General features: G+C 38.8%; 2 protein-coding genes across 2 annotated transcripts; one reads left to right on the top strand and one right to left on the bottom strand.

Annotated features, from left to right (window-relative positions):
• Window positions 1-765: 765 nt before the first annotated feature.
• LOC116024158 lies at window positions 766-4,053 on the bottom strand. Its single transcript, XM_031265059.1, has 7 exons — window positions 3,021-4,053; window positions 2,453-2,909; window positions 2,296-2,362; window positions 1,930-2,166; window positions 1,623-1,835; window positions 1,190-1,434; window positions 766-1,114 (listed from the first exon to the last, which is right to left on the bottom strand). The coding sequence occupies exons 1-7, from the start codon at window positions 4,051-4,053 to the stop codon at window positions 766-768; spliced, it is 2,601 nt and encodes an 866-aa protein (XP_031120919.1).
• Window positions 4,054-25,558: 21,505 nt separating this feature from the next.
• On the top strand, window positions 25,559-26,776 carry LOC116024157. The gene has a single exon (XM_031265058.1). It carries the CDS (start codon window positions 25,559-25,561, stop codon window positions 26,774-26,776), a length of 1,218 nt encoding a protein of 405 aa, XP_031120918.1.
• Window positions 26,777-27,614: the final 838 nt, after the last annotated feature.

Below are 27,614 nucleotides of genomic sequence, written 5' to 3'. Positions count from 1 at the left end.
TAATATTAATAAAACACTTGGATTACTTATAATTAAATGAGCTAAATATACCTTAAACTCTTTAGTTTGGGTTGCTGCTACAAACTTTGTCCATTGTTCTTCACTGATGAACTCATAAGCCTCTGAAGGAGAGTTATATCTTGGATGCTTGTTGTGAACGTAATCACGTAACAATCTACTCTTGAAGTCTTTCCATCTCAACCATGCAATTTTTAACACCACAGACTTCTTTGAAACATCTTGTATACCAAATTGATCCTGAATATCAACATGCACATTAGTTTACCTTATAGATATACATATATTAATATAAAGTTATTGGATATACCTTAACATCTGTCCAAATGATATTTTTAAGAGTTTCATCTACAACACGCCAACTCTTGATGTTGATATCAACTTGAGTACGAACCAAAGTCCCAATATATGAAACAAATGGTGAAGCATTTTTTCCGATTGGCTTATTCTTCTCATCAAACTCAATTGAAAGTTGATCACTAGACTTCTCTTTTTTTTCAATTTTTTGCATGTTGTAGGCCCTCTTTTTTTGTGTTCAGTAGCAGGAGGGTCTGGAGGAGGGTCTGAAGGAGGAGTAGAGGTAGATTGATCAGTCATGGTTGTCTATATATACCTGCACAAACAAAAAAAAATTTATTAGTAAACATGTTATCATCCACTCTTGTTATTTAATAATATGTTATATTGCATTTCAACTAAAATAAAAGACTACTCTTAAAAAAGCTATTTAATAACATCACCAAAAAATCATGATGTCCGATTGTCAACCCACAATCCTTCTTCATGATCGCTACGCATGTAACTTATTTCAAAGTTATCTTCTTCTAAAGGTAAAGACTGAACACCAACAGAAAATGGAGGAGTTTCATCAAAATGATCATAGTCTTCTTCATCCACAACATCACCAACACCAACAATAGATCTTTTGCCTTGTAAAACAATTGACCACTTCTTATCAACAGGATTAGAAACATAAAACACTTGTTTTGCTTGAGATGCAAGTATGAATGATTCATCATGATAACCCAACCGTTCAAAATCAACCAAAGTAAAACCCAATTCATCTAACCGAACACCTCTTCTATTATCAACCCAACTATATCAGAATAGAGGAATTTTAAACACTTTGTAATCAAGTTCCCAAATTTCTTCAGTCACACCATAATAAGACATAGCAACATCAATCGGTTTAGTATCTTTAGCACTTGAATAATCTTTTGATAATGCTATTAGTGTAACCCCACTATTTTGCACGACACTCTTTTCATCTTGTCGCTTGGTGTAAAATGTATATCCATTTATGTCATAACCTTCATAACAGCTCACTAGTATACCGGGTCCATATGCTAACCATTTGATGGTTTCGCTAGCAGTATTTGGCACTTTAGCTAACTCTTTCATCACTGTATCTTTGAACTATCTTATGAATGTGCGATTGTGTTCAATGACCACCCATCTTTCACCCTTTAAAGGATTCTGTTGTCTTATCTCTAACATGTGTTGGTCCAAGTATGGATGGACCTCAGAAAGGTGTTGCAATACGAGATGATGTGCCTTATCTCGCAAGTGCATAGGTGGATGAAGTGTTTTGTACCCAATAGTACCTTTCCAGTGAGTCTTCCTTCATGACGAGACTTAGGAACACCAATAGACTCAACATTAGCTAAATACTCAGTACAAAAATCAATGACCTCTTCAGCACCATAACCTTCAATTATACTCCCTTCAAGTCGATACCGGTTTCTCACATATCCTTTCAATATTCCCATATATCCTTCAAACGGATACATGTACCTCATAAAAACCGGACCACACATCTTAATTTCCCCTCACCAAATGAACAATCAAGTGCACCATAATATCAAAAAAAGATGGGGGGAAATACATTTCAAATTGACACAAAGTAACAACCACATCAGCCTGCAGATCATCTAACACATCTAGATCAATAACTTTATTGGAAATAGCATTGAAAAAGAAACACAGTTTTGTTATAGCCACTCTAACATGTTTCGGTAAGATGTCTCGGATTGCAATAGGTAACATGTGTTGCATTAATACATGACAGTCATGAGACTTCATGCCAATCAACTTAAGGTCCTTCATCGACACAAGTTTCTTAATATTTGATGAATAACCAGAAAGAACCTTGACACCATTTAAACAGGAACAAAAACTTGTTTTCTCCTTTTTGGATAACGTATGACAAGCTAGAGGTAAGTATGTTCATTTTCCTGATTCTTGTGGTGCTAACTTATCCCGTATTCCCATTTCAACCATATCCTTTCTAGCCTTAACACCATCTTTCGTCTTTCCTTGAATGTTCAATAGTGTCCCAATAATACTGTCACAAACATTTTTCTCAACATGCATAACATCAAGACAGTGCCTAACAGATAAATGCTCCCAATATGGTAGATTCCAAAATATATACCTCTTCTTCCAAAGACTCTTTTGAGTAGTCTTACAAGTCTTGCCAAAATCAACAGCAACATTCTTAACACGTTCATAAATCGCATGTCCAGATAAAGGCAAACGAGCTACTCGAGTCTCAGATTTTCCATTGAAAGGCTTTTTCTTCTTCCGATAAGGATGACCAGTACGGAGAAATGTCCTGTGGCTCATGAACACATTCTTTTTACTGTTACTCAACCATAGACTGGGAGTTTCATCTTCACAAATAGGGCATGCCTTAGCTCCTTTAGTAGTATAACCTGATAGGTTACCATATGCTGGGAAATCATTAATTGTGCAAAAGATCATTGCACGTAAGGTAAAGCTGCTTCGACTATAAGCATCATACACCGGCACACCTTCATTCCACAACATCTTTAAATCATCAACAAGCGGCGCTAGATATACATCAATGTCATTTCCTGGTTGTTTAGGCCCTGATATCAACAATGACAACATGATGTATTTTCTTTTCATACACAACTAAGGTGGAAGATTATAAACTACTAAAAGAACATGCCAAGTATTATGTCGACTGCTCACGTTACCATGAGGATTCATTCCATCAGTACACAAACCAAGTCTAAGATTTCTATTTTCAGTACCAAAATCAGGCCACCTCCTATCAATATTCCTCCATTGAGGTGAATCAGCTGGATGTCTAAGTTTTCCATCTTCTTTTCTCCCAATAGCATGCCATTGCAAATGTTTTGCCTCCATTGGATTAGAAAACATGCGTTTAAATCTTGGTATTACGGGTAAATACCATAATACTTTGGCTGGGGGACCTTTCTTATTCCCACACGAATCTTTGTTTTTATAACGTGATGCTCCACATTTTGGGCACACATGCAAGTCTTTGTATTCTTTCCAATACAAAATACAATCATTTGGACACGCATGTATCCTCTCAATGTCCATACCCAATGGACACAACATTTTTTTGGCTTCGTAAGTTGAATTGGGGAGTTCATTGTCACCAGGAAGCATGTCTTTTAGTAGTTCTAATAATTCCGTGAAACCCTTATCACTCCATCCATTCTTTGCTTTCAAATTATATAATTTAAGCACGGCAGATAACTTAGTAAATTTAGTACTTCCAGGGAATAAAGGTTTTTCAGCATTTTCAAAAAAACTTTTAAGTTCAGGAGGCATTTCACTAAAATCTTCTTGCACATCACGCATCATCTCATCTATTCGATCATTATCTTCATCATCATCATCATTATCTTCATCATCATTATCTTCATGAGTTTGACTATTTGCTTGACTTTCACTGTTTGCAGCATGAGTTTCATGACTATTTATATGAGTTTCCTTACTTGCACTAGTACTAGGACGTAAGCTTTCACCATGCCATATCCATCTATTGTACCCTTCTTTAAAACCACGGCGTATCAAATGAGCCTTGACTTCATCAGAATTACGATATCTTCTCAAATTCTTACAATCGCAACACGGACAAACAATAAAATCTTCCGCCTTTTTGCTCCTATTTTCTTCAGCATATTGTATAAACCCTTGAACCCCTTGCACATATTCTGATGTAGTGCGGTTTTCATACATCCAACTCCGATCCATATCTGTCAATTCGTAAAATGGTACTCTAAGTACTATATATGAAGATATGGATACGCAGTGATAGATGTATTTATAAACGATATTAGAGTTTAATGTATCCTATCAGGTAGCAGTTACGAGTTTTCACATATGATTTCAAGTCACCAGTTGTCTTTTTTTTTTTTTTTTTAATTTGATTTGGAAAAGGTGGTCTTTTTTAGATTCCTCATTGAAGGGGGGTGGATAGAATTAAAAAGGAAAAGAAAAAAATGGGGAAAATATTCTGATTCTCCTCTCCATATGAACCATACTGCCCATCATTTATCCTCCTCAAATAAGCCCAATCGCAACTAAATTGAGACAAGGCCAATACTAGCTCATCAATCCTTGTATTTAACAAAGTTAAGAGGCCGAAGCCTTACAAATGCCTTAGGTCCAAAAGTGACCCAAGGCTCACAAATATTAAGTCCAAAGACCTTACAAAACAAGCCTTGCAAAACACAAGGGCTAGTCTAGCCTATCCAAATAAATGGGCCAAGGCCCTAAGTAGCTAACCAAATAAAAGGCCCTAAGTCCAAAGACCTTACAAAACAAGCCTTGCTTCATATAAAAGCCAAGGCACCACGTAAAGCTCAAGTCACTTAATGAAATGAAAACTTGTTTCAGATCAATTTCAAGTCACCAGTTGTCAGTGGTGGACACATATGATTTTGTAGACTGTTTAGCATCTCAACTCTGCAGCCTTCTTAAGGCCACAAAATTGGGAGATATTGAAATTGTCTTTAGTTTATTCACCTAGTTAGAATGTTGGTGATTTTATAGTAGACTGGATATTGAGCAATTGTATTGCCTAAAGATTTGCTGCTGATTATGTCCTTAGTTGAGAAGAACCAACAAGCAAAAGAATGTGATTGGAGCTGTTCCAAGGTGTGGAAAACCCCTATTGAAACTCAACAATATTCTTCATTACACAAAGTATTATGGCTACAAAGCCTATCTAGGAAATCTAGAGGAATCCTATTCAACATTTATATGTCAAGAGACATCTTTTAGCTTTTAAGCAATATAGATATCACTGATAGGGTATATAACAAAGGAAAACCGGCCACAAGGATCCACCACTGAAAATCTTACCATGGGAATCTATATGCATCCTAGAAATTGGAGGAAGCGTGGACAGTGCAAATTTAGGAGTTTGTGTCACCATATGTAACACCCCAATTTTCACATCTTAAATTTGATACAAAATCCCAATAATATATTGCGGAAGCTTACACATCTAACCGGCAGAAAATGGGTGTTACCGCCACACCTAGAGTGAATTCTATCACCTCTTTGACAAACTCCACTCTAAGTGCACAAGCTAAACTTACGACATCAAAATACCTCCAAAGTCCAACTTAATACAAGGAAGTAATTATACAACCAAAATTTCCTCCAAATAATAAAATCCTCCAAATGCCTACTCCTCAAATGGACTAATCTCAACATCACTTCCATCCTATTCATGTTCACCTGCAAAAATCATTTTAACACAAAAACGAAGGGGTGTATATCCCAAAATTAGCATAAGCTAAGTAAGTTCCATTTCACCCCGAAAAATATAGGCTTGGGTTTTTATCATTTATCTCATAATATACTTTAACAAAATAATGTGGAGATATACTTTTCCCAAAATAACATATTTGTCAAGGAGGATTAAATACCAAGTTGGGGATACAACCCACACCAATACTCAATCAATAGGACCACATCACTAGGTTCTCATATCAATAGCAAATAGAACCGCAACCCTAAGTGCTCATAATAATCTGGACCGCAGCCCATTTCCGGCTCAGACCGGCAGCAAGTATTCTTATCCTCCAAGACTAAATATGTACATATAATTTCCAAAATATATCATTTCTTCATAATAAACATTTTCTTCAAAAATATATAATTTCTCAAGACATATTTTTCTCCACAATAATTCATTCCATAAGAATATATCATTCTTAGTACATATATGTACATAACACCAAAATTCCAAGCCAAGCATTTACTCAACACACGGGTTTGACCCGTAAAAATCAATTCTCGATAATTCGAGAATCATACACATATTATGTAATGCACTTGTGATCACATGAACATCAGAATGCACATAATTTTGCAAAACACATAATTTTTATAGCATATCATATCATATATCAATATACATATATATGGGGTAAATAATAATTTTAGTGAACATGAAATCTTACCCTTNATTTGATTTGGAAAAGGTGGTCTTTTTTAGATTCCTCATTGAAGGGGGGTGGATAGAATTAAAAAGGAAAAGAAAAAAATGGGGAAAATATTCTGATTCTCCTCTCCATATGAACCATACTGCCCATCATTTATCCTCCTCAAATAAGCCCAATCGCAACTAAATTGAGACAAGGCCAATACTAGCTCATCAATCCTTGTATTTAACAAAGTTAAGAGGCCGAAGCCTTACAAATGCCTTAGGTCCAAAAGTGACCCAAGGCTCACAAATATTAAGTCCAAAGACCTTACAAAACAAGCCTTGCAAAACACAAGGGCTAGTCTAGCCTATCCAAATAAATGGGCCAAGGCCCTAAGTAGCTAACCAAATAAAAGGCCCTAAGTCCAAAGACCTTACAAAACAAGCCTTGCTTCATATAAAAGCCAAGGCACCACGTAAAGCTCAAGTCACTTAATGAAATGAAAACTTGTTTCAGATCAATTTCAAGTCACCAGTTGTCAGTGGTGGACACATATGATTTTGTAGACTGTTTAGCATCTCAACTCTGCAGCCTTCTTAAGGCCACAAAATTGGGAGATATTGAAATTGTCTTTAGTTTATTCACCTAGTTAGAATGTTGGTGATTTTATAGTAGACTGGATATTGAGCAATTGTATTGCCTAAAGATTTGCTGCTGATTATGTCCTTAGTTGAGAAGAACCAACAAGCAAAAGAATGTGATTGGAGCTGTTCCAAGGTGTGGAAAACCCCTATTGAAACTCAACAATATTCTTCATTACACAAAGTATTATGGCTACAAAGCCTATCTAGGAAATCTAGAGGAATCCTATTCAACATTTATATGTCAAGAGACATCTTTTAGCTTTTAAGCAATATAGATATCACTGATAGGGTATATAACAAAGGAAAACCGGCCACAAGGATCCACCACTGAAAATCTTACCATGGGAATCTATATGCATCCTAGAAATTGGAGGAAGCGTGGACAGTGCAAATTTAGGAGTTTGTGTCACCATATGTAACACCCCAATTTTCACATCTTAAATTTGATACAAAATCCCAATAATATATTGCGGAAGCTTACACATCTAACCGGCAGAAAATGGGTGTTACCGCCACACCTAGAGTGAATTCTATCACCTCTTTGACAAACTCCACTCTAAGTGCACAAGCTAAACTTACGACATCAAAATACCTCCAAAGTCCAACTTAATACAAGGAAGTAATTATACAACCAAAATTTCCTCCAAATAATAAAATCCTCCAAATGCCTACTCCTCAAATGGACTAATCTCAACATCACTTCCATCCTATTCATGTTCACCTGCAAAAATCATTTTAACACAAAAACGAAGGGGTGTATATCCCAAAATTAGCATAAGCTAAGTAAGTTCCATTTCACCCCGAAAAATATAGGCTTGGGTTTTTATCATTTATCTCATAATATACTTTAACAAAATAATGTGGAGATATACTTTTCCCAAAATAACATATTTGTCAAGGAGGATTAAATACCAAGTTGGGGATACAACCCACACCAATACTCAATCAATAGGACCACATCACTAGGTTCTCATATCAATAGCAAATAGAACCGCAACCCTAAGTGCTCATAATAATCTGGACCGCAGCCCATTTCCGGCTCAGACCGGCAGCAAGTATTCTTATCCTCCAAGACTAAATATGTACATATAATTTCCAAAATATATCATTTCTTCATAATAAACATTTTCTTCAAAAATATATAATTTCTCAAGACATATTTTTCTCCACAATAATTCATTCCATAAGAATATATCATTCTTAGTACATATATGTACATAACACCAAAATTCCAAGCCAAGCATTTACTCAACACACGGGTTTGACCCGTAAAAATCAATTCTCGATAATTCGAGAATCATACACATATTATGTAATGCACTTGTGATCACATGAACATCAGAATGCACATAATTTTGCAAAACACATAATTTTTATAGCATATCATATCATATATCAATATACATATATATGGGGTAAATAATAATTTTAGTGAACATGAAATCTTACCCTTGAAGACCAAAACTCTCATCAACACTTAATGGGATTCTAGCCACTTGATAAGAAACTTGAGAGGCTAGATTTTCCTTCAAACCCTTTAAACATCAATAGCTAAATCCTCTCCTTTACTCAATTGTTTCACCAAAATCCCTAGGCAAAACATACCACCATAACAATAATTTTAAGAAATCTTAACCAATAGCTAGGTTCTAGGGAAGAAAAAAAAGCTTTTAACCGAATAAAAATGGAATTTTACCGAATAGATGATGATCTTGTGAAGAAATTGGCTATGAAGCTTCTTGAACTCAAGGAAGAAGATGAAGAATTTTCCTCTCCTTTTTCCTCTCTAAATTTCGGCCAAATGGGTATGGAATGAAGAAAATGGGAGATCAAGTCTCTTTTTATAGCAACACTTTAGGGATGAAGAAACTTGGAGATCAAGCTACATTGTTTCTTATAAGGTAAGAAATAAGAAACTTGGAGATCAAGTTTCCATTTTGATCATCTTCAAAAATATTTAAATAATAACATGTGGTGTAGGGAGTTGCCAAGTGTCACATTTTTGTGGTGGGTAAGGGAAAATATCTTCGGTTAGACTGTTCGGGATTAAAACAGATATAGTTTCGGTGGAAAATAATTTAAATATGAAGAATTTTGAAACCAAAATTATTTTGAAAATAATCCCGTCACTAATTTGAAAAAATCGGATAATTTTTGGTATATCGCGAAATACTGCGATACAAGGGTCGGAATAAATTTTCTCTCTTACGGGCTAATTTAATCACGTAGGAAGTTCAAGCTTAATAGTATAGTGCCTACTAATTCATTCCCTAGGACAATCGGGACCGAACACATACTTTAAAAATCCTTACGGTTCGTGACCGGTACGTAGGTTCACAGCTTATTGGAATGAGTGAGGGGTTACACCATAAGCTGTCAATGCTGTGGATTGAACAGCTTTCTTCTTCCTACACTTTCCTACTCGTTCTCTCTAATATTTTCACAGAGACCCAAACCCAAGTCTGGTTCCTACACTTTCCTACACTTGCCAATGCTGCCAATGATGTCTATATCTCAATAGATTGATCAAAACTAGTAAGGCATTGGGCTTAAGAAGCTCTTTCCCAAGTAAAATCAAATAAAATAAAATCCAAACAATTGCAGTGATACAACAACAGCAATATAGACTCATTTTTATCCCCAGCAGTCAATATATAGAAACAGAAATCCTAACAACATCCATTTTGCAGTGATACAGCAACAGCAAAAAAGTTATATTATTAACAAAAAAAAAAAAAAAACTAACATGCAGATCTGGAGGCTGGTGCGGAAGCGGAGGCGGAGGCGGCGGCATCGCTGAGGGGGAGGCGGAGGTGGCTGGTGCGGACGCCGTGGCCGTGGAGGCTGCGACAGTGGCCGTGGCTGTGGAGGCTGCGACGGTGGCGGTGTTTGAATGGTGAGGCGGTAGCAGATCAGGTGAAGCGGCGGCGGCGGTAGGGTTCGGTTCAGCAACGAATTTGTTCGAAGTCCGTGCGGTGGATGCGATGGCCGTGGAGGCGGAGGCGGTGTTCGGTGCGGAGTCCATAGAGGCGTGCGGAGGTGTTCGGTTCGATCTAATGGTGGAATGGGCGGCGGAGGTGTTCGAATTTTGTTTGGAGTCCAATTGTTAATGGTGGGATTGGTTTAATTTGTTTGAATTTTGGTTTTTTTTTTTAATAATAACATTGCTACCGTTTCATGTAGAAACGGTAGCTAAATGTATATGTATTTCGCTACCGTTTCCTTTAGGAACGGTAGCTGAAGGATGTATAATGCGGTGAGGTTGAATGTGAAGGTGGTAAAACGAAGAGTCAAGACTCCCTGAGTGTCGTGTCTCTCAAGGATGGCGAATGGGAGTCAAATAGGTGTTGACATTAACGGGGTTAAAAGGTAAGAGTTGCAAGTATTACAAGGGTTCGGTTTGATAAGTAAGTTTGGGTTGTAGAAAGGAAATTACGCTAAATATGCAAAGAAAATGAAAGGGGGTGTGCACCAAAGTCAAACAGAGTGATTGGTCCTAGGGAATTTGAGGAAACGAGTTTCATGATCGATTAAGGGAGTCAAGGTATTAGTACCGAGTGGCGTCACACTCAGACTCTCAATCCTCATTCGGTTGAGGCATTTCATCGAACACCTAGTCTACCACTCCTCTCGGATCTCGTCCTTTCGGACTAAGAGCGGAGATATGGGTGAGTTGGGCTCGTGAGAGGCCACTATCGCGCACACTCTCACTTCCCCACAGTTTACTACCTATTCCGGCCGAAATAGAAGTAAAGCTTGAACCACTTCAACCATACAAACATCTTTCCTACTCTTTCATTTCTTCAAAATCATAAAGCAATTTCTAAACAACAATCAAGAGTTCAACAAAGGCACACACGCCCAAATTACTCTACTCAATCATAGAAGTCATTCAAAACAACAAAGCAAAAACTTCTTTCAAAAACAAATCTAAATAAGCAATTCAATGGAAGGAGAGTGTTACCCAAGAAATGGTGAGTTCTACATCTTCAATCCATCTTCAATCCTAAGATCTATACTACTCTAATGGAAATTGAGTGTGTTTTTCCTCCCCAAAGGGGAAGGAATAGTAAGAAAATTCAGATCTGAAAATTGGGAGAGTCCTCTCCAAAAAATAAGAGAAAAGGGTTTAAATAGCTGCTCGAAAGTCGAATTTCCGCTGTTGCCCTACTGGTCCCGCTTCACGCCTGCTACCATGCGTGTGACCATGCGTGGCAGCTTACTGGAATGAATCCATGCACGCTTACACGAGTGTGATGGCGCGTGGCAGCCTCCTGCTTGGTGGATTCTTTGTTTGTTGCTTCTTTTGGCCCAAAACTTTGCTATTTCCTTTGGAAATGACTCAATGTATTTTTCTTGAGCTGGATTTGTCAAATAGATGTTAATTAGAGGTTTTATCCATGAAAGTGATCATAATTGGGTGCTGAGACATTAAAATATCATCTAAACATGACCCGAATTTTGACTGTTTTTGGCACTTATCAAAGTTTCCACACTTTAGATCTTGCTTGTCCTCAAGCAAGCGTTCTATATAATCCTAATCATCTAAGTGCCAAGAACAGTTAAAAGAAGATAGGATAATAAAAAATTTTGTGATCGGGTGTGTCGGAATGGAGCGGGTGAAATTCCCTTTACTATCTACCAAGACTATTAAGTTTAGGTCAGACTAATGCAAGGAATATACTGAGGAAGCAAATGCTTTTTAAGTGCCGGTTTCAAAAAGAATGACAATCACACTTTTCCAATCATGCAATTATTGGGGATTCGTCTTCTATTTTATTGGGGCCTAAAAGCCGATCCCACTTGTGGGAACGATGTGCACAACCTGGCCACAATTTCCAACCATACGCCAAAGCCCCTTTACGTTAAAATAAGTGAGGGCAGGGACATAGACCGCTCATCGCCATGGCTTGGGCGATCACTCTATTTTCTCACCTCCTAGGATAACGTCGTCGGGCTACCCGACTTCACATGGAGATCCATGCCTTTTTTGAAGACAGTGCAATGGGTGCCCGAATCCTAGCGAGGCGGCTCACCTCCTCTCATTTTTCTCTTCTCCTAGGAGCATTTTAAGTGGACAACCGACTCCAGATATAGCATTCGAAGACTATGGTTGAACACTTCCTAGCGAGAAGGCTTTCCTCAGATTTTATCTCTAGCAGTGGCCTTTTTGAAAGCCTTTATTCACGTTTCACCATGTCAACCCCTCATGCCTTTTTCTAGGGAGTAGGGATTATTTTCACTCAAAGCTCACTTTAAAGCTCTCCTTTTGCCCCATGTCCTGCTAGATTTAGTTCATTTTCGAGCTTCGCAATTTTTATCTTTCTAAAGCCTAGGGGGTACACACTCCCACTTCGAGCGATCCTTGACTAAGGTCCCACTAAAATAGAAGACGAAAGACATGCATCATACAGAATTTTCAAATTTTTGATGGTGGTGTGTGTCACAGATAGCTTCCAGAGCATATTTCAAACATTTGTTTTGGCATAAAAGTAAGAGTCTTCCTAGATAGTGCAGGCAACAACACACTCTTTTATCCTAACACCTTAACAACTCAACTGATTACTCATCTTATGCAAGACATCCTTTCCACACTTTAAAAGTTGACATCGTCCTCGATGTCGCCATGAGGAGCGGTGGTGAAAGAGTTGGGTCAAAGAATTAATTAATAAGGAGCACCTTTCCACACTTTAAAAGTGTTTCCTGGGCTCGGACTACTCTTTTTAATTTTAACACCCAAAAAGATCTTTCATTAACTCAAAGAATAAGAATGTTATACCAAACATTGAACAACCATCCTTCTTTCAAAAGGGAATAGAAGATATACCTTCCGTAGCAATTCTTCATTTAAGCATTGACCGTCCCTTTTCCTAAACAAAATATTCCATAAAAGATTTGTTGATGAAAGATGGAAAGTAAGAATTGTACCTCGTTTGACCATTTAGTTCCTTGGTTCAATCTCGTCCTTATTGAGTTTGGGGTACCTCCCAAGAGTTCCACGTTTAACGTCCTTGGCTAGACGAAACGTGGTAGGATCTAGACCAACAAACATAAAATACTAAAAGCATAATAAGAACAGTTAAAAATAAAACAGTGTTCCCAAACAGATTCTTAGAGTTTGATTCATGGATACTTCATCATCCAAATTTCTTATGAAGGCAAGGTCTCATCAAATGTCAATCATAGCCTTGAGCTGGGTCCTCTTCTTGCCAGTTCTTCTCGCAGAAACGCAATCTGCATGCTCAAATCTTGAATGAGTTCGTAATGGTGTGCGTCCCTCTATTCCAAGAGTGCTTCATGTTCTGTGTGCAACTCATACTGAAATCTTTGCATTGTTTCCAAATTGGTGACTTTTGTGAAGCGTGCTGGAGCTGCAGGTGATGATTGTGGCGGAATAGGGGTCTGGTTTTCTGAAGGTGGGGCATCATTGGAGATTGAGATATTCAGAGATAGGGTTGGCGAAAAACGATGTTGATTGTCCAACAGGGTATGAGTTTGTTCTCTCGGCGTGTTTGGTTCGGGAGATTCCGTGGATAGAAAGGGAGGTGATGGATCGACTCTCTCCTTTGGTTTCTTGGGTAGTCTTTTCTTAGTTGCTCTTGTTCCTGTTCTCATCCGCAAGTTCCGACCAATTTTTAGCTCAGATAAATCTGTCATAGACAACGGAGTCATTGCTGCGCTTTTCAGAATCTTGGTGGTTTCTTCCATCTTTGCCTGATACCCTAAACCAAGGCACAGTTGAGTGACTAGAGGTCCTACGAACAAAGTAGCGACTTTTTTAGATTGTTGTGCCTTCAACCATCTTTTGCAAACCACCCCCATGTTCACAGGTGTATTTGTGTCCATGCTCCAAAGTGCAAACAAGTCAGTCCTGTAGACTTTTGCGAAGTTTCCTGTGCGTCCTTCCCAAGATTGAGCAATTATTCGCCGGATAATTTGAATGTCATCTCTTCTGAGCTGAGATTGTAGTACCCTCGATCCACTCCATTCAATTCCTGGTTTTGCAATCTTCTTCCAATATCTCCTTGGAGTCTCGGAGTCACCAAAATCAATTGGAAGTTCTTTGTACCACATGCTCTCTTGGTCCTCCTTGGTATAGAATCCAAGCAAAATTCCTAGAGTGTTGACCGAGATATGATGAGGTTCATTGAAGAGATTGAATTTCATCGTTGGGCTTTTCAGGTCGCTAGTTTTCCCTGTGACTTCCAAAGTGGCCACAAATTCAAAGACTGTAGGTATATAGGTTGAGTGGCGCCATCCAAAAATTTTACTCCAGAAGGGTTGATGGATGAGACATGCTAGCGAATTTCGACATTGAAAAGGATTCAATGTCGCTAAGTCAATGAATTTCCAACTGGCTATCGGAAGGTAGACCGCATACTCAAAACGTCTTTGCTGCTTCTCCGTTAAAAGTATTCTTTGTTCCATAAGTCTTTCATTCCTTTCTTTCTTAGGCTCAGTCAGTTCAGTTTCCATCATCGGGGCTTTTCCTTTTCTAGCCCTCATTTCTTCTTGATTAGCCGTGGATGAGTGGGAACACATTGCCTAAAAGATTCAATCAACGAGATTTGAACAATATGTGGGCTTATATTTTATAAGAAATAACATAGAACCTATCCATTGCATTTACTTCATTCATGCTTCTTTTCAAGAAAATGAACATGTCATATATGAGAAATATCATGTAAAATTAAAAAACAGTCAATATAAAGTTAATTTCTTCTTCTTCCCTTAGCTAGGTAGGAATTGAAAATGAGAAAGTGATAATATTTTGAAATTGACAAAGCAATAGGTGGGGATTATCATTCTCAAAGCCTAGAAAGCAAGAATTTTCCACATTTCATCATTCATACTCCCCATTTCATCTTGAATTCCAAAAATATACCCAAATCACCTAGGGTTTGCAATCTAGATATCAAGAACCTTTCAAATTTTGCAATGTTCATCTTCTAATAGCAAATATGGGTTCCAAGCAAGTTCTAAAGTCTATTTCTAAGCCATTTCAATCAAGAAAATCGTCAAACCTCATTCATTCATACAAATATGCCTTCCAAAGAAAATAAATTCCAATAGATATAAAGGAAAGTGGAGAGAAGGAATGTTACCTTTTGAAAAGCTTAGGAAGGAGATTCAAGAGATTTGTACCAAGAATTGCTTTGGAGGAGGCTAGTCTTACCTTGGATGAAGCTCTTAGCTTTTGGATGTAATGAAATGAGAAATGGGCAAGGGTTAGAACACATTTGCGCCTTATTTACGCAGTTTTTCTGGTGCCCGACCACGCCTCTCACACGCGTGGGAGGGGGCGTGGCTAGCTTCTGGAAGATTTCCACGCCTGCTCACACGCGTGTGAGTGGGCGTGGCGGCTTTCTGGGATTTTTCCACGCCTACTAATAAGACTCCGAGATACCCTTATTTCAGGCACATTTTAGGGTGTTTTATCACGTCTATAGCATCCTTACTTGATAAATTATGTGCGTAAATTCTTGAAAATCACTAACTGATGCACAAAAGCTACTTTTAGCTTAAAAGAAGTAAAATAGGAGCCCCGGGAGCAAATAGGACCAAAAGTTGAGTTTAAAGAGCAAACCAGGCAAGAGCGGAGCCTCGGAGGACTAAACTGGAAGGCCACACGCGTGTGAGCAGGCGTGAAAACTTTCCAGAAGCTTCCCACGCATGCTCACACGCGTGTGAGAGGCGTGGAGACGGTGATGCGCGAATTTCAGCTAGGGTTGTCATTTCGAAGACTATTTAAACCCCTTTGATGAATTTCCAGACAGAGGAGCCATAAAATTAGTTTTCCTTTTCTTAGTTTTTCCTTCAGAGAACTTTCTCCATTTTTCTTAGTTTTTAGATTAGATCAATCTCTATTTAAGAAGACAACAAGCTTGGATTGAAGATCTTCTTCTCTCTAGGTGATCTCTATTTCATTTCTATAATTTTAGTTATCTTGTTCTTGGATTAAATTAGCTTTTGCTTGCATTTCATATTATGAGTATCTAATTTAGTCTAGGGATTTGGATTGTGTGATTGAATATTGCTTTTGTGATGATCTTATTTCTATATTTTGGATCTATGAGTTTGTGTTGATGGATTATCTATTCTTGTCTTTTGATTGTTGTTTTGATGAGATCTTGTTTGGATTTGGCAAATCTAGATGAGAGATTGAGCTCTTGACTCTTTCATGTCTTTGATTAGAGTTAGGATTTGAAGCTTGACACAATCAAAGTTCCTATGGACTTCTTAAGAATAGTAGGATAGTGTGTAGCTTAAGTGTTTGATAAAATTCCTCTTAGAACTTTGGATGCTTGAAGGCACTCCTAAGTCAAAGAAGCCTTAGTACACAAAGGTGGAAAAGGACTAAGACAACACACTCTTGAATAGACAATATCCTAGCAATCCTAATCCATGACCTTAGACACTCCACTATGCAATATTCATGAACACTATCCAATCCCTACCCCTTTTACATATTCACAAAATCACTTTTACTTTACTACTCTCTTACACTCAAACCAACCAATGAACTACTCTCACTCACAAATCCCCCCTTCACCACACTTGAATCCTATGCATGATCCAATCGAGAAAACTCCGGAACAATTGACACACCTCCACGTCCCTCCTTCGAGACCGACACTCGGGGAGTCACAGTCTTTCTGTTTTAACATAAATATCTTTTCACGAATCAACCCCCACACAATACTGCTTCACCACCTACTCACACATGTGGGAGTGGCGTGGACTGTGCTTGCCTGCCTTCTTCAAATTTTTCTTTCCCCTTTTCGAGCTTGGTCACCTTCTTTGACGAATGGACCTTTGAGGACCATTTTAGGATGGAGAATCTGCGTGGTTAGTCGAAAAATCCTAAACAAAAGACAAAATGCACCAAAAAGAGAAAAAGTAAGAATTAATAACGTGAAATTTAAATCCTAGGGATAACGTTGGGAATGCCTCCCAAGTGCGCCTTCGTTTAGAGTCTTTGGCTAGACTTAGGTTAGTCTATCCCGCTAAACATATAGACTTTGGGACCCTGCCTAGCGTCCCATGTACCTTTGCTTCAAGAAATGCCCCAAGGTGTAGGACATTCTTGAATTCCCATTCAAACAAAGGAAGAACAAGGTGTTTAATTGGAAAGTTCATGGCCTCAAACACTCCCCTTGATTTCTCAAAGGTAGTGTGATCTTCCCCTATTTTGTCATTCTCTCTTCCATCCCCGATGTTCTTGTCAGTTTTATCATAATGTTGAGACCATATCTCTTCACTAGAGGTCATATCACTCCCTTCAATTCCCTCAAACAAATCGAATGTGAAAATTCCCTCCTTATCTATCATCTCTTTCTCACACTCTCTATTCTCATCCCCCCACTCTAATTGTCTAAAAGGATTACCCTTTCCTTTTTTAGAATATAACAAAGTAATCTCCCCCTCACCCATCAACTCATCTCGTCCCAAATCATAGGATTCATTTTCCAAGAATTTAAAACTATCATATTCTTCTTCAAACAAACTAGAATCCCTATGATTTCCAACTAAAAGATCACGATTTACTATAGAGTCATCCTCCCAAAAATTAAAGCAATCATAGTCGCAAGTAATAGAAATATCAATGCGTAGGGAGTCGTCTTTACAAGGAGCATGGGTATCTTTATCTAGACTTTCGTACTCATTGATAAAATTGCCAACAAAGCCTATGGAATCATCCTCCCGGAAATAAAAACATTCAGTATCATAAGAATATAAATCATTGTTGCATCGTAAAAGGGAGTCATCCACTCGAGTGTCAAAAGTAAATCTATCAAGTGAACATGGACTTTCGAAGGTAGTAATGCAAGAAGGTTTAGGAATGTTACCATATGTAGGCTCTTGATCTTCCCACACTACTTCGATGTTCTCATCATCGCTCTCCATCTCGACCTCCTTAGGATTTTTCAATTCGAAAATTGGAACTTCTTCTAGTACCGGCGCATAACAATCTACTGTCCCTTCACTACCTTCCTTCCTTCCAGTATTTTGTGCATCCATCCTTGGATTAGCTTCCGAAATTGGGAGATTCTCTACAAGTGGGTAGTTTATCCGTGATGAACTTGTCCTCATGAACTCCTCCATCATGGCTAACATTTTCGTTTCGATCTCCTCCAATGGAAGTCCTTCTTCTCGGAGAGTAGCGAGATAATCATTTAATTCACTCCGAATTTCGGCTTTCGAGTTAGCCGTATCCTCCTTGGCCATTCTTGTAAATACTTTTATTTTCTCTTTGAGAATTTCAATTTCGTCCTTGGCCGGTGGGATATAATCACAAGGATCGGGTATGGTAAAATAAGGATTGGAAGGTGGTGTTTCAAGGAAATGGGTAGGATTGTTTACTTTAAGAATATGAGATGGAGATGGGTAATGGTTGTTTGGGTGGAAATTATGGAACGAAAATGGCTCGGGAGTATAGCTTGGGTCAATTGTTCTCATTATCTGTGCAAGCTTACTCTCTATGTTTTGGAATATTTCTTTAGAGCTTACCGAGTCATTTTGATAAATGGAGTATTGTGGGGGAAATTTGTTTTGATTCGGTGGGATAGGGTGTATGTATGGTGGTGGGTGATGGTTATGTATATAAGATGGATAAGAAGTTGGATGCGGTAAGTAGTGATACGGAAATGAATAAGGGTTTTGAGGTGGATAGTGATATGTTGGTGGATTATAAGTATGGGTGGAATGGGGATAATATGGATATGGTTGGGGTGGAATATAGTTCAAAGGATTTACCTCATGGTGTGGGTAACCATGGGAATTCATTTGAGCTTTCATTGGCAAGCTTCTAATTGATTTTCAATAAAATTTCCTGCAAAAAGCTTCACCAACATCAAATCTTTTGCAACTAGAAGTAGTTGCAAATGAGCACAAGATATTCAAGATAGTAAAGCTCACTTTTCAAAGCAAATATCAAAAAGTAAGAAAATAAAACAAATAAAAAGAAAGCAATTCAAGAACTCTTAAAAATTAACTCCAAAAACGTCAACACAATTCGAAACCGTTTGCCATCCCCGGCAACGGCGCCATTTTGAAGGATGTATAATGCGGTGAGGTTGAATGTGAAGGTGGTAAAACGAAGAGTCAAGACTCCCCGAGTGTCGTGTCTCTCAAGGATGGCGAATGGGAGTCAAATAGGTGTTGACATTAACGGGGTTAAAAGGTAAGAGTTGCAAGTATTACAAGGGTTTGGTTTGATAAGTAAGTTTGGGTTGTAGAAAGGAAATTACGCTAAATATGCAAAGAAAATGAAAGGGGGTGTGCACCAAAGTCAAACAGAGTGATTGGTCTTCCTAGGGAATTTGAGGAAACGAGTTTCGCGATCGATTAAGGGAGTCAAGGTATTAGTACCGAGTGGCGTCACACTCAGACGCTCAATCCTCATTCGGTTGAGGCATTTCATCGAACACCTAGTCTACCACTCCTCTCGGATCTCGTCCTTTCGGACTAAGAGCGGAGATATGGGTGAGTTGGGCTCGTGAGAGGCCGCTATCGCGCACACTCTCACTTCCCCACAGTTTACTAGCTATTCCGGCCGAAATAGAAGTAAAGCTTGAACCACTTCAACCATACAAACATCTTTCCTACTCTTTCATTTCTTCAAAATCATAAAGCAATTTCTAAACAACAATCAAGAGTTCAACAAAGGCACACACGCCCAAATTACTCTACTCAATCATAGAAATCATTCAAAACAACAAAGCAAAAACTTCTTTCAAAAACAAATCTAAATAAGCAATTCAATGGAAGGAGAGTGTTACCCAAGAAATGGTGAGTTCTACATCTTCAATCCATCTTCAATCCTAAGATCTATACTACTCTAATGGAAATTGAGTGTGTTTTTCCTCCCCAAAGGGGAAGGAATAGTAAGAAAATTCAGATCTGAAAATTGGGAGAGTCCTCCCCAAAAAATAAGAGAGAAGGGTTTAAATAGCTGCTCGAAAGTCGAATTTCCGCTGTTGCCCTACTGGTCCCGCTTCACGCCTGCTACTACGCGTGTGACCATGCATGGCACCTTACTGGAATGAATCCACGCACGCTTACACGCGTGTGATGGCGCGTGGCAGCCTCCTGCTTGGTGGATTCTTTGTTTGTTGCTTCTTTTGGCCCAAAACTTTGCTATTTCCTTTGGAAATGACTCAATGTATTTTTCTTGATCTGGATTTGTCAAATAGATGCTAATTAGAGGTTTTATCCATGAAAGTGATCATAATTGGGTGCTGAGACATTAAAATATCATCTAAACATGACCCGAATTTTGACTGTTTTTGGCACTTATCAGTAGCGAAATATCATGAGCGTTTTTTTTTAAATTCGCATCCGTTTCTTTAAACAACAGTAGCGAAATGTTCTTCACTTATTTACAAAATTGCCACCGCGCGTTTTTTTTTTAACAATACACTACCGTTCTAACAAGAACGGTAGCTAAATGTTTGTATTTTATGTGCAGTTTTGTACTAGTGAATTGGGCTAATTTCTGTGTTCAATTCAGGATTACATTGACCACGATAATAGCTTGTAATCCATGAATTGGTGTTGGTGATATTGGAACCTGAAGTTGTGTTCTGTCTCTCCTTAATTCTTAGGCATGACGTTAGAATTACATGTTTCTTTCACCCGAAATCCTTCTATATCATTTTGAATATATATTTGTGATTGTTTGTTTGAACTCCCGATATTGATTATTGATAGCTTTCGCTTGTTTTTGTAACCTTGTGCCTAGTCTCGCTCTTTCAAAGATCTCGCCATAGAGTCTATCCTTAGAGGATGACAAAACAAACACTGAATTCTTAATTCACTTTCCACTCGGATCAATATTCGTTCGACCGTAGAAGAAGGATGGCTAGGATTACCAAAGGCTAGCTGGGCAATGATAAGCGCCAAAGATAACTAGGCTAAGGATCTAAGTTGGGGTGAATTAGGAATGAATTTGTATACTTTTGTGAATTATTGAAGGCATTTCTATTCTCTAATGTGTCAATCAATTGCAAAGTTCTACTGTTGGCACACTTGGAATGGTTTTGTAGATTTTGCAGGCATAAACAAGAACCATGTGAACTTGGCAAGAGAAGCAAAGCAGACGATTCCACGCGTCGACCCGGCGTGGAATATATTCAGCAACTTCCACGCTGCTACTACACGCTTGGACTAGGCATGGACTAGCTAATCCGAGGCTAAGTGTTCAAGGGCAATTTTGGGGAAGCTATTTAAGGACTAATTTAGAAAGTTTTGGGGGGTTGAGTAGTTTTTAATTTACATTTTATCACTTAGAAAATCTTAGATAGATGGTAAAGCTCATCTTAGATTGTAGAGAGAGACAATTTACATTTCATTGCAATCTTTGTGAAGAAGATCTATATTGAAGCTTTGATTTGGATTCTACTTGATCTTGTTTAGGTAAATCTCTATTTCTACTTTTAATCTTGTTTGCAATTTAGATTTCTATTTCAAATTCCAATTTGTGAAATTAGGTTTTGTTTTCTAATTGTTATAATGATTAGGTAGATCTCTAGTAGGGATTGAATTGTGGAATTTCATGATGCTAAGTGTTGATTTCTAATTCCTTATTTGGATATTGGATTGTTTGGATTGGATTGATTGTTCTTGTTCATAATTGATGAATTGTATGTATTCTTTGAGGATTGGCTAACTCTTATATGATCTAAGGCAATAAGCTAGGCAAGATATTGCTATCCTTGTTGTAAGCTCCAATCAATTGTGTTTCCTATTTTAGACTAGTCTAGTATGAGTAGGCATGGCGATGTAGGCCATGTGTTTGTGAAAATGCCTCTATACCTCTTGGTTGCCTAAAAGCACTCCAAAGCTAGAGAGTTCCTAGTAGACCAAAGGGGAAACGGTAATAGCTAATCACCCGAGAATAACCAACCACACAAGCCAATTTTCCCAAGCATAAGATACAGAAGGAAGCATCATGATTGCACACAATTCATTCCCTAGTTTTCATTATTTGATTTTATTCATTTGATTGCTTAAATTGGTTTTCAAACTTCAACAACGATTATTGTGTTCATTGTGTGTTTGTGACTTGGCGAATGAGACAATCACAATGCGTTCCCTAGACTAAAAGCTTAGCAATGTTTCAACTTTGACTTCCTTGAGAGACGATAACACCCGGGGGCAACCCCACACAAACAAATCTTTTGATACACACGCGAGAGAAGACACACAAATAAAACCAAAATGGTGCCGTTTTCGGGGAGGCAATTGGTTGCTATTGCTTAGCTTTTGCTTTTTGGAATGCTTGTGTAATTTCGACTCCATATCACTTTTGTTTTTCTTTTCCTTTTTACTTGCTACTCACCCTCACTTGAGACTACTTTTAGTCGGGGAGGAAATCTAGCTTCTTTTGAGCTATCTTGAAGGTGAATGCACAGGAGAGCGAGAGGCACTTGATATCTGCTATTTTGTACCATAATTCACCCCTTATTTTAGTTAGAGTTTATTACCAAAATGGTACCTTGACTATAGCAAAATTACCAATTTGGTCCTGATTTAACGGATGTTTAACGGCAAAATAAACGGAGGACCAAATTGGTTAAAATTTTCAAAGTCGAGGGACTTAATTGTGTACGAAAAATTGTCGAGGACTAAATTGGTAATTTCGCAATAGTCGAGGGACCATTTCGGTAATAAACTCTTTTAGTTATACTTCCCTTATCCTAGTGAAATTTGGAATTGTTTGTGTGTTATTTTGTCCAAGTGTTGAATTATCTACAAGGAACAACAAAGGAAGAATTTTGGAACATTTTGGACAAGTTCTGGAAGAAAAGGGAATTACAAGGAAGAATACAAATTGGAAAAGAATTGGAAGTTGCCTAATGGGCCAAGGCCCATCTACCTCCTATATATTCTACATATTCTCTACAAGTTAAGGAGTTCCCCTTACAGAGTTCAAAAAAACCCTAGTTAGTTTTAGTTTATTCTCTTTATATTTCCCTAGCATAATTTAGATTAGTTTCACATTAGATTATTTAATTTCAAGCTTGGAATCTTGGATTGAAGTTGGATTTGTTCTTTATCACTTAAGTTCTCTTATTCCTTTATTTACTTTCTTCTCAGATTTCTAGCAATGTTTATGGTTATTTATTATTGCTTTGTTTTGTTTACTTCAATCATGCGTGAGTGATTCGCTTATGGGTTTGGATTAGGGTGTTAATCTTGATGTTCAGTTTATGATAATTGCATAAAGGGATTGAATCTTTTACCCAGGGTTTATGTTGATTTGGATATTTCTTTCTACTTGTTATTGCTTGATAGCCACAATTAATTGCCAGTCTAGGAGAGGGATTCATTACAACGAAAGTTGGATGGAGATCTCAAGCCTTACCAATTTCAACCTAATTTTCCTACTATGAGAATAGGGGTAATTTTGGGGGCTTACAATGCTTAGGTGCTTAAGGTTATGATTGATGCATCACGACAGTGGGGCAATTGTAGCCTAATTCTATTTATTGATTACGAAAGTAGCTGAATTGAATTCTTATGTGCATTGCCCATAAATCCCTTGGTTAATTATTTTTTCCCTAATTCTGAGTTGATTGGAACATCAAGATTACAATTCCCCTAATCTGACCCATTCCCTCATCACACAGTTTACACCTTAGTCAATTTCTTTCTTTTAATTCACACCTTTCAATTTTAGTTGCTTGGATTCTAAGTGATTCACATACTCTAGTGCCTAGTATTATTAATTCATACAATTTCGTGCCATAGCCCCAATCCTCAGCGGAACGACATTACACCCTTTTTACACTCATCATTATATTCATCACATTTTGGCGCCATTGCCGGGGATTGGTTTATTTGGTTTTGATTGTGTGATTGATTTCTTACTAGCATTAGAGTTAGTGAATTTTAGGAGATCAAGTTTTATTTTATTGTTTATTCAGAAAAAAAAAATATTTGCACTAACCCATAACTAGTTCCTTCCAAGAGTGTTTGTGGTTGTGTTAAACAGCAGGTTACCCTCCTTTTATGCACACTAGATCGAAAGGGAGCACGAACCGTCGTCCCTATGATCTAAATCTTGAGAGGAAGTTAAGGAGGGAAATGAAGGTGTTACGTGATTGGCTTCAAGAGTTCCAGAACTTTGAAGTAGACCTGGAGACGGGAGACAGTAGCAATACTAAGCAGCCAGCCCATACTGGTGCCAACACACAACAGCAACCGAGGCAGAGAGAGGCAGTTGGGGACAACCCTGGAGTTCGTGCTGACCCCCCAAATCCAAATGTTCAGAATCAGGCACAGAACTTTAGGGCCGATCCAAACCCGAATATCTATGTTGGGGGAGGATTGGGAGCTCCTTTCATGTAGCAGCAGCCTGTGTACCAGCAGCCAGGCTATGGGGTTGGGATGCAAAATCTTTTCTATCAGATGAATCCCAACCTGTTTCAACAGTTTGCCCAGGAAGTCCCACAAGCAATTTCCATGGCAGCCCATTTAGCTCCTGAGTTTACTGAAGAGGATTGCATTGTGTATCCAGGGATTGAGGCAAACAATTTTTAGTTGAAGACTCAACTCATTCAGATGGTCCAGAATAATCAGTTTGGAGGATCTCGGGTTGAGGACCCAGAAACCCATATTGTGCATTTTGATCGTATCTGCCAGACCATCAAGATGAATGGTGTTCCTAGTGAGGCCATCAAGCTGAGACTGTTTCCCTTTTCCTTGAGAGATCAAGCACAGAGTTGGTTGAATTCCTTTCCAGCTAACCATTTCATTACTTGGGAACAGCTCCACAAAGCTTTCATGCAGGAGTACTATCCTCCTTCCAAGGCTGCCAAGTTAAAGAAACAGATCCAGAATTTTCAGCAGTTTGGCAATGAAGATCTTCCTGAGGCTTAGAAGAGATTTAAGGAGTTGAGGAGGCAGTGCCCAAAGAACTTGATGACCCCAGGTGACTTTATTTCATCATTCTATGAGGGATTGACTAACCGGTCAAAGATTATTCTAGATACCTCATCCTTTGGGGGTATTTTCATTGATATGGGACCGGCAGCTGGAGAGCAGTTGATTGAGAGGATCACCTCTAACAATACTTACTGGTACACTGAGGGGGATGATATACCCAAGAGAGAGAAGACAGCTGGGATGTTCGAAGTTGAAGAAAAGATGGCAATGCAGGCTCAGCTGGATACCATACAACACATGCTAAAGCAGTTAGTACAGGGCCCTACTCAGAGTGTCCAGGCAGTTGCTCAATCTCCACTGATTCCACAGAATCCTTATGCTCCTAACCCTTATTCTGTGCCACAGGTACCTCTTGTAGCCTATTGTGCAATTTGTGGTGGAAATCATGCAGCTCAGACATGTTATCTGTTAAACTCCGGTAACCAAGTCCCTCAGCCTAATGTGGAGCAAGTTGATCTCATTGGTTATTCTAGACCACAAAACTAGGGGCAAGGTTATGAGAACTATCAGCAGCAAGGAAGAGATCAGTTTGTTCCCTCTTGGAACAATCAAGTGAGGAACAATCCACTAGGTTTTCAAGGTAATCAAGGGAACAGAGGTGGCAACCAAGGAACTCAGTGGAGAAATAATCAGAATCCCAATCAAGGACAGTTCCAACAAGGGAATCAGAATTTTGGGAACACTTAAGGTCAAGGTTTCTCTAAACCTTCTCAGGATGTAGACATGCAGACTTTCATGAACACTATGATGGCTCAGATGGGCAAGCTACAAGCAGAGATAGAGAGTCTCAAGGCTCAGCAACAAGGAGGAGGTATTCAGTTTTTTAATCAAGCCTCATCTTCGAATGGTAGATTGCCAGCAAGCATAGAAAATCCAAGGCACCAAGTGAATGCAGTCACCACTAGGAGCGGATTAGCATTGAAGGATCCTCCACTTCCTTCAAATGATCCAGTGCTTGAGAGAACTGATAATAAGGATGAGGGTGTTCAGGTTGAGGATGTTTTTGATGATAGTGAGGAGGAGCCTATGGTGCAGAGAGATAGTGTTAAGGGGAAAGCTCCTGAGCAGGATGAGAGTGCTCCAAGTAAGAAGCATGAAAGGAAGAACAAGAAGGTAGATGACTCGGTTACCCCTTACAACTTGTTACCGTATCCACAGAGGTTGTGGAAATCAAAGGAGTCTGATAGAGAGAGCAAGTTCCATAAGATGTTAGATAAGCTGGAGATCTCCATGCCTTTTGTTGAAGCAATCACTCAGATTCCATCGTACAAGAAGTTTCTAAAGAACATTTTAGGCAATAAGAAAAAGCCAGAGAAGAGTGCGGTGGTGGATCTGAGCGAAAGAGCCTTGACCTGTGCAGTTCTTCAACATAAACTACCTCCTAAGCTGAAAGATCCAGGTAGTTTTTCCATCCCTTGCATCATTGGTGGATTTGTAGTTGGTGGTGCTCTGTGTGATCTGGGTGCCAGTGTTAGTCTTATGTCATATTCTTTATGTAAGAGGCTCAACCTGGGAACACCAAAACCCACCTCCATGACCCTACAGATGGCGGATCGCTCCATAAAGCGTCCGGTGGGAGTTCTAGAGGATGTCCCGGTCATGATTAATCAGTACTTTATACCGGGGGATTTTGTTGTTATGGATATAGAAGAGGATGCCAAGGTTCCTATTATACTTGGTAGACCTTTTCTAGCTACTGCTGGTGCCCTTATTGATGTGAGAAGAGGTAAACTCATGATGGAGGTGGCTGAGAACAAGATTGAGTTTGACATATTCAAAATGGCGAAGCACCAGCCCTCGTATGTTGATGACTGTTACTTGATAGAAGGGCTGGGTGAGTGCACTGATGAAAGTAGAAAGATTGAGTTAGGGGATTTGCATGTTTCCCCTATTGATCCTGGACCCCTTGAAAAGTCAAGTGTGCTGAAACGAAAGACATAGTTCTTTGGTCCTGACGGTTTCTACAAAAGATCGATGAGAGAGCTGGCTAAGTTCAAAAAGCCACCGGATCGCAATCCCACCTGATATCCATGAGGTTGAGTCGAGCTGACGACAGTAAACTCAGCGCTTCATGGGAGGCACCCCATGTTATCCTTTACTTTTTGCATTTTATTTTACTGCATTTTTCTTTTTCTTTTAGTTCGAAGTAGAGTTAAGAGTTTTTCTTTGTTTACGGGGAATTCCTGGGATTGTTTTTAGTGTGAGGTTTGCATTATTTTACCTTTAAGAGAGTGGGGAATTGTTAGATTTGATGAGGTTATGCTTTGGAGTAGTTTAGAAGTGTTTTAGGACATATTTTGGACTAAATTGTAGGTGAAACCGAACTTGGGCGCGAAAAGAACTGAAGTGCGCAAAGAAGGAGGCTGGATCACGGCCAGGCTCACGGCCGTGACCCCGGCCGTGATGCCGTGGAGTTGTTTTTCAGTAGAACAGAGCAAAGTAGGGCTCTGGGTCACGGGCTACATCCCGGCCGTGACCCAGGCCGTGACACCGAATCTTAAAAAAAAAAAAGAGTAAAAAAACAAAAAAAAAAATGTTATGTTTTCTAGTTCGTTTTTTCTAGTTCGTGGGGCCTTGTTTGTCCATCAGGGACAATGTCCAGATTAAGTGTGGGGTAGTACTATTTCTGATGAAATGTGGATGAAGTTTGCTTGAAGGACTCAATTTGCAACTGAAGGTAATGTGCTTTCCTTGTGTTGTGGCTGTGACCACTTTACTTCCAGCTGGTTTGTGGTTTGTTTGGTGGTACTTGTGCAGTCTAGCTTGTCAGGGATGATTC

The sequence above is a fragment of the Ipomoea triloba genome, chromosome 7 (genome assembly GCF_003576645.1).
Source record: "Ipomoea triloba cultivar NCNSP0323 chromosome 7, ASM357664v1".
In the NCBI taxonomy this organism is placed as follows: domain Eukaryota; kingdom Viridiplantae; phylum Streptophyta; class Magnoliopsida; order Solanales; family Convolvulaceae; genus Ipomoea; species Ipomoea triloba.
The sequence above is the reverse complement of the archived record's forward strand: the minus strand, read 5'-3'. Positions and strand labels throughout refer to the sequence as shown.

Bases quoted from the DNA above. Each gene is read 5' to 3' on its own strand.
- LOC116024158 (XM_031265059.1), bottom strand. From the start codon at position 4,053: ATGGATCGGAGTTGGATGTATGAAAACCGCACTACATCAGAATATGTG. The intron at 2,910-3,020 runs GTAACGTGAGCA...TGTTGATATCAG, and splicing joins TGATGGAATGAATCCTCATG to GGCCTAAACAACCAGGAAAT. The intron at 1,435-1,622 runs GTACTATTGGGT...TTCATAAGATAG, and splicing joins AAGGAAGACTCACTGGAAAG to TTCAAAGATACAGTGATGAA.
- LOC116024157 (XM_031265058.1), top strand. From the start codon at position 25,559: ATGCAGACTTTCATGAACACTATGATGGCTCAGATGGGCAAGCTACAA.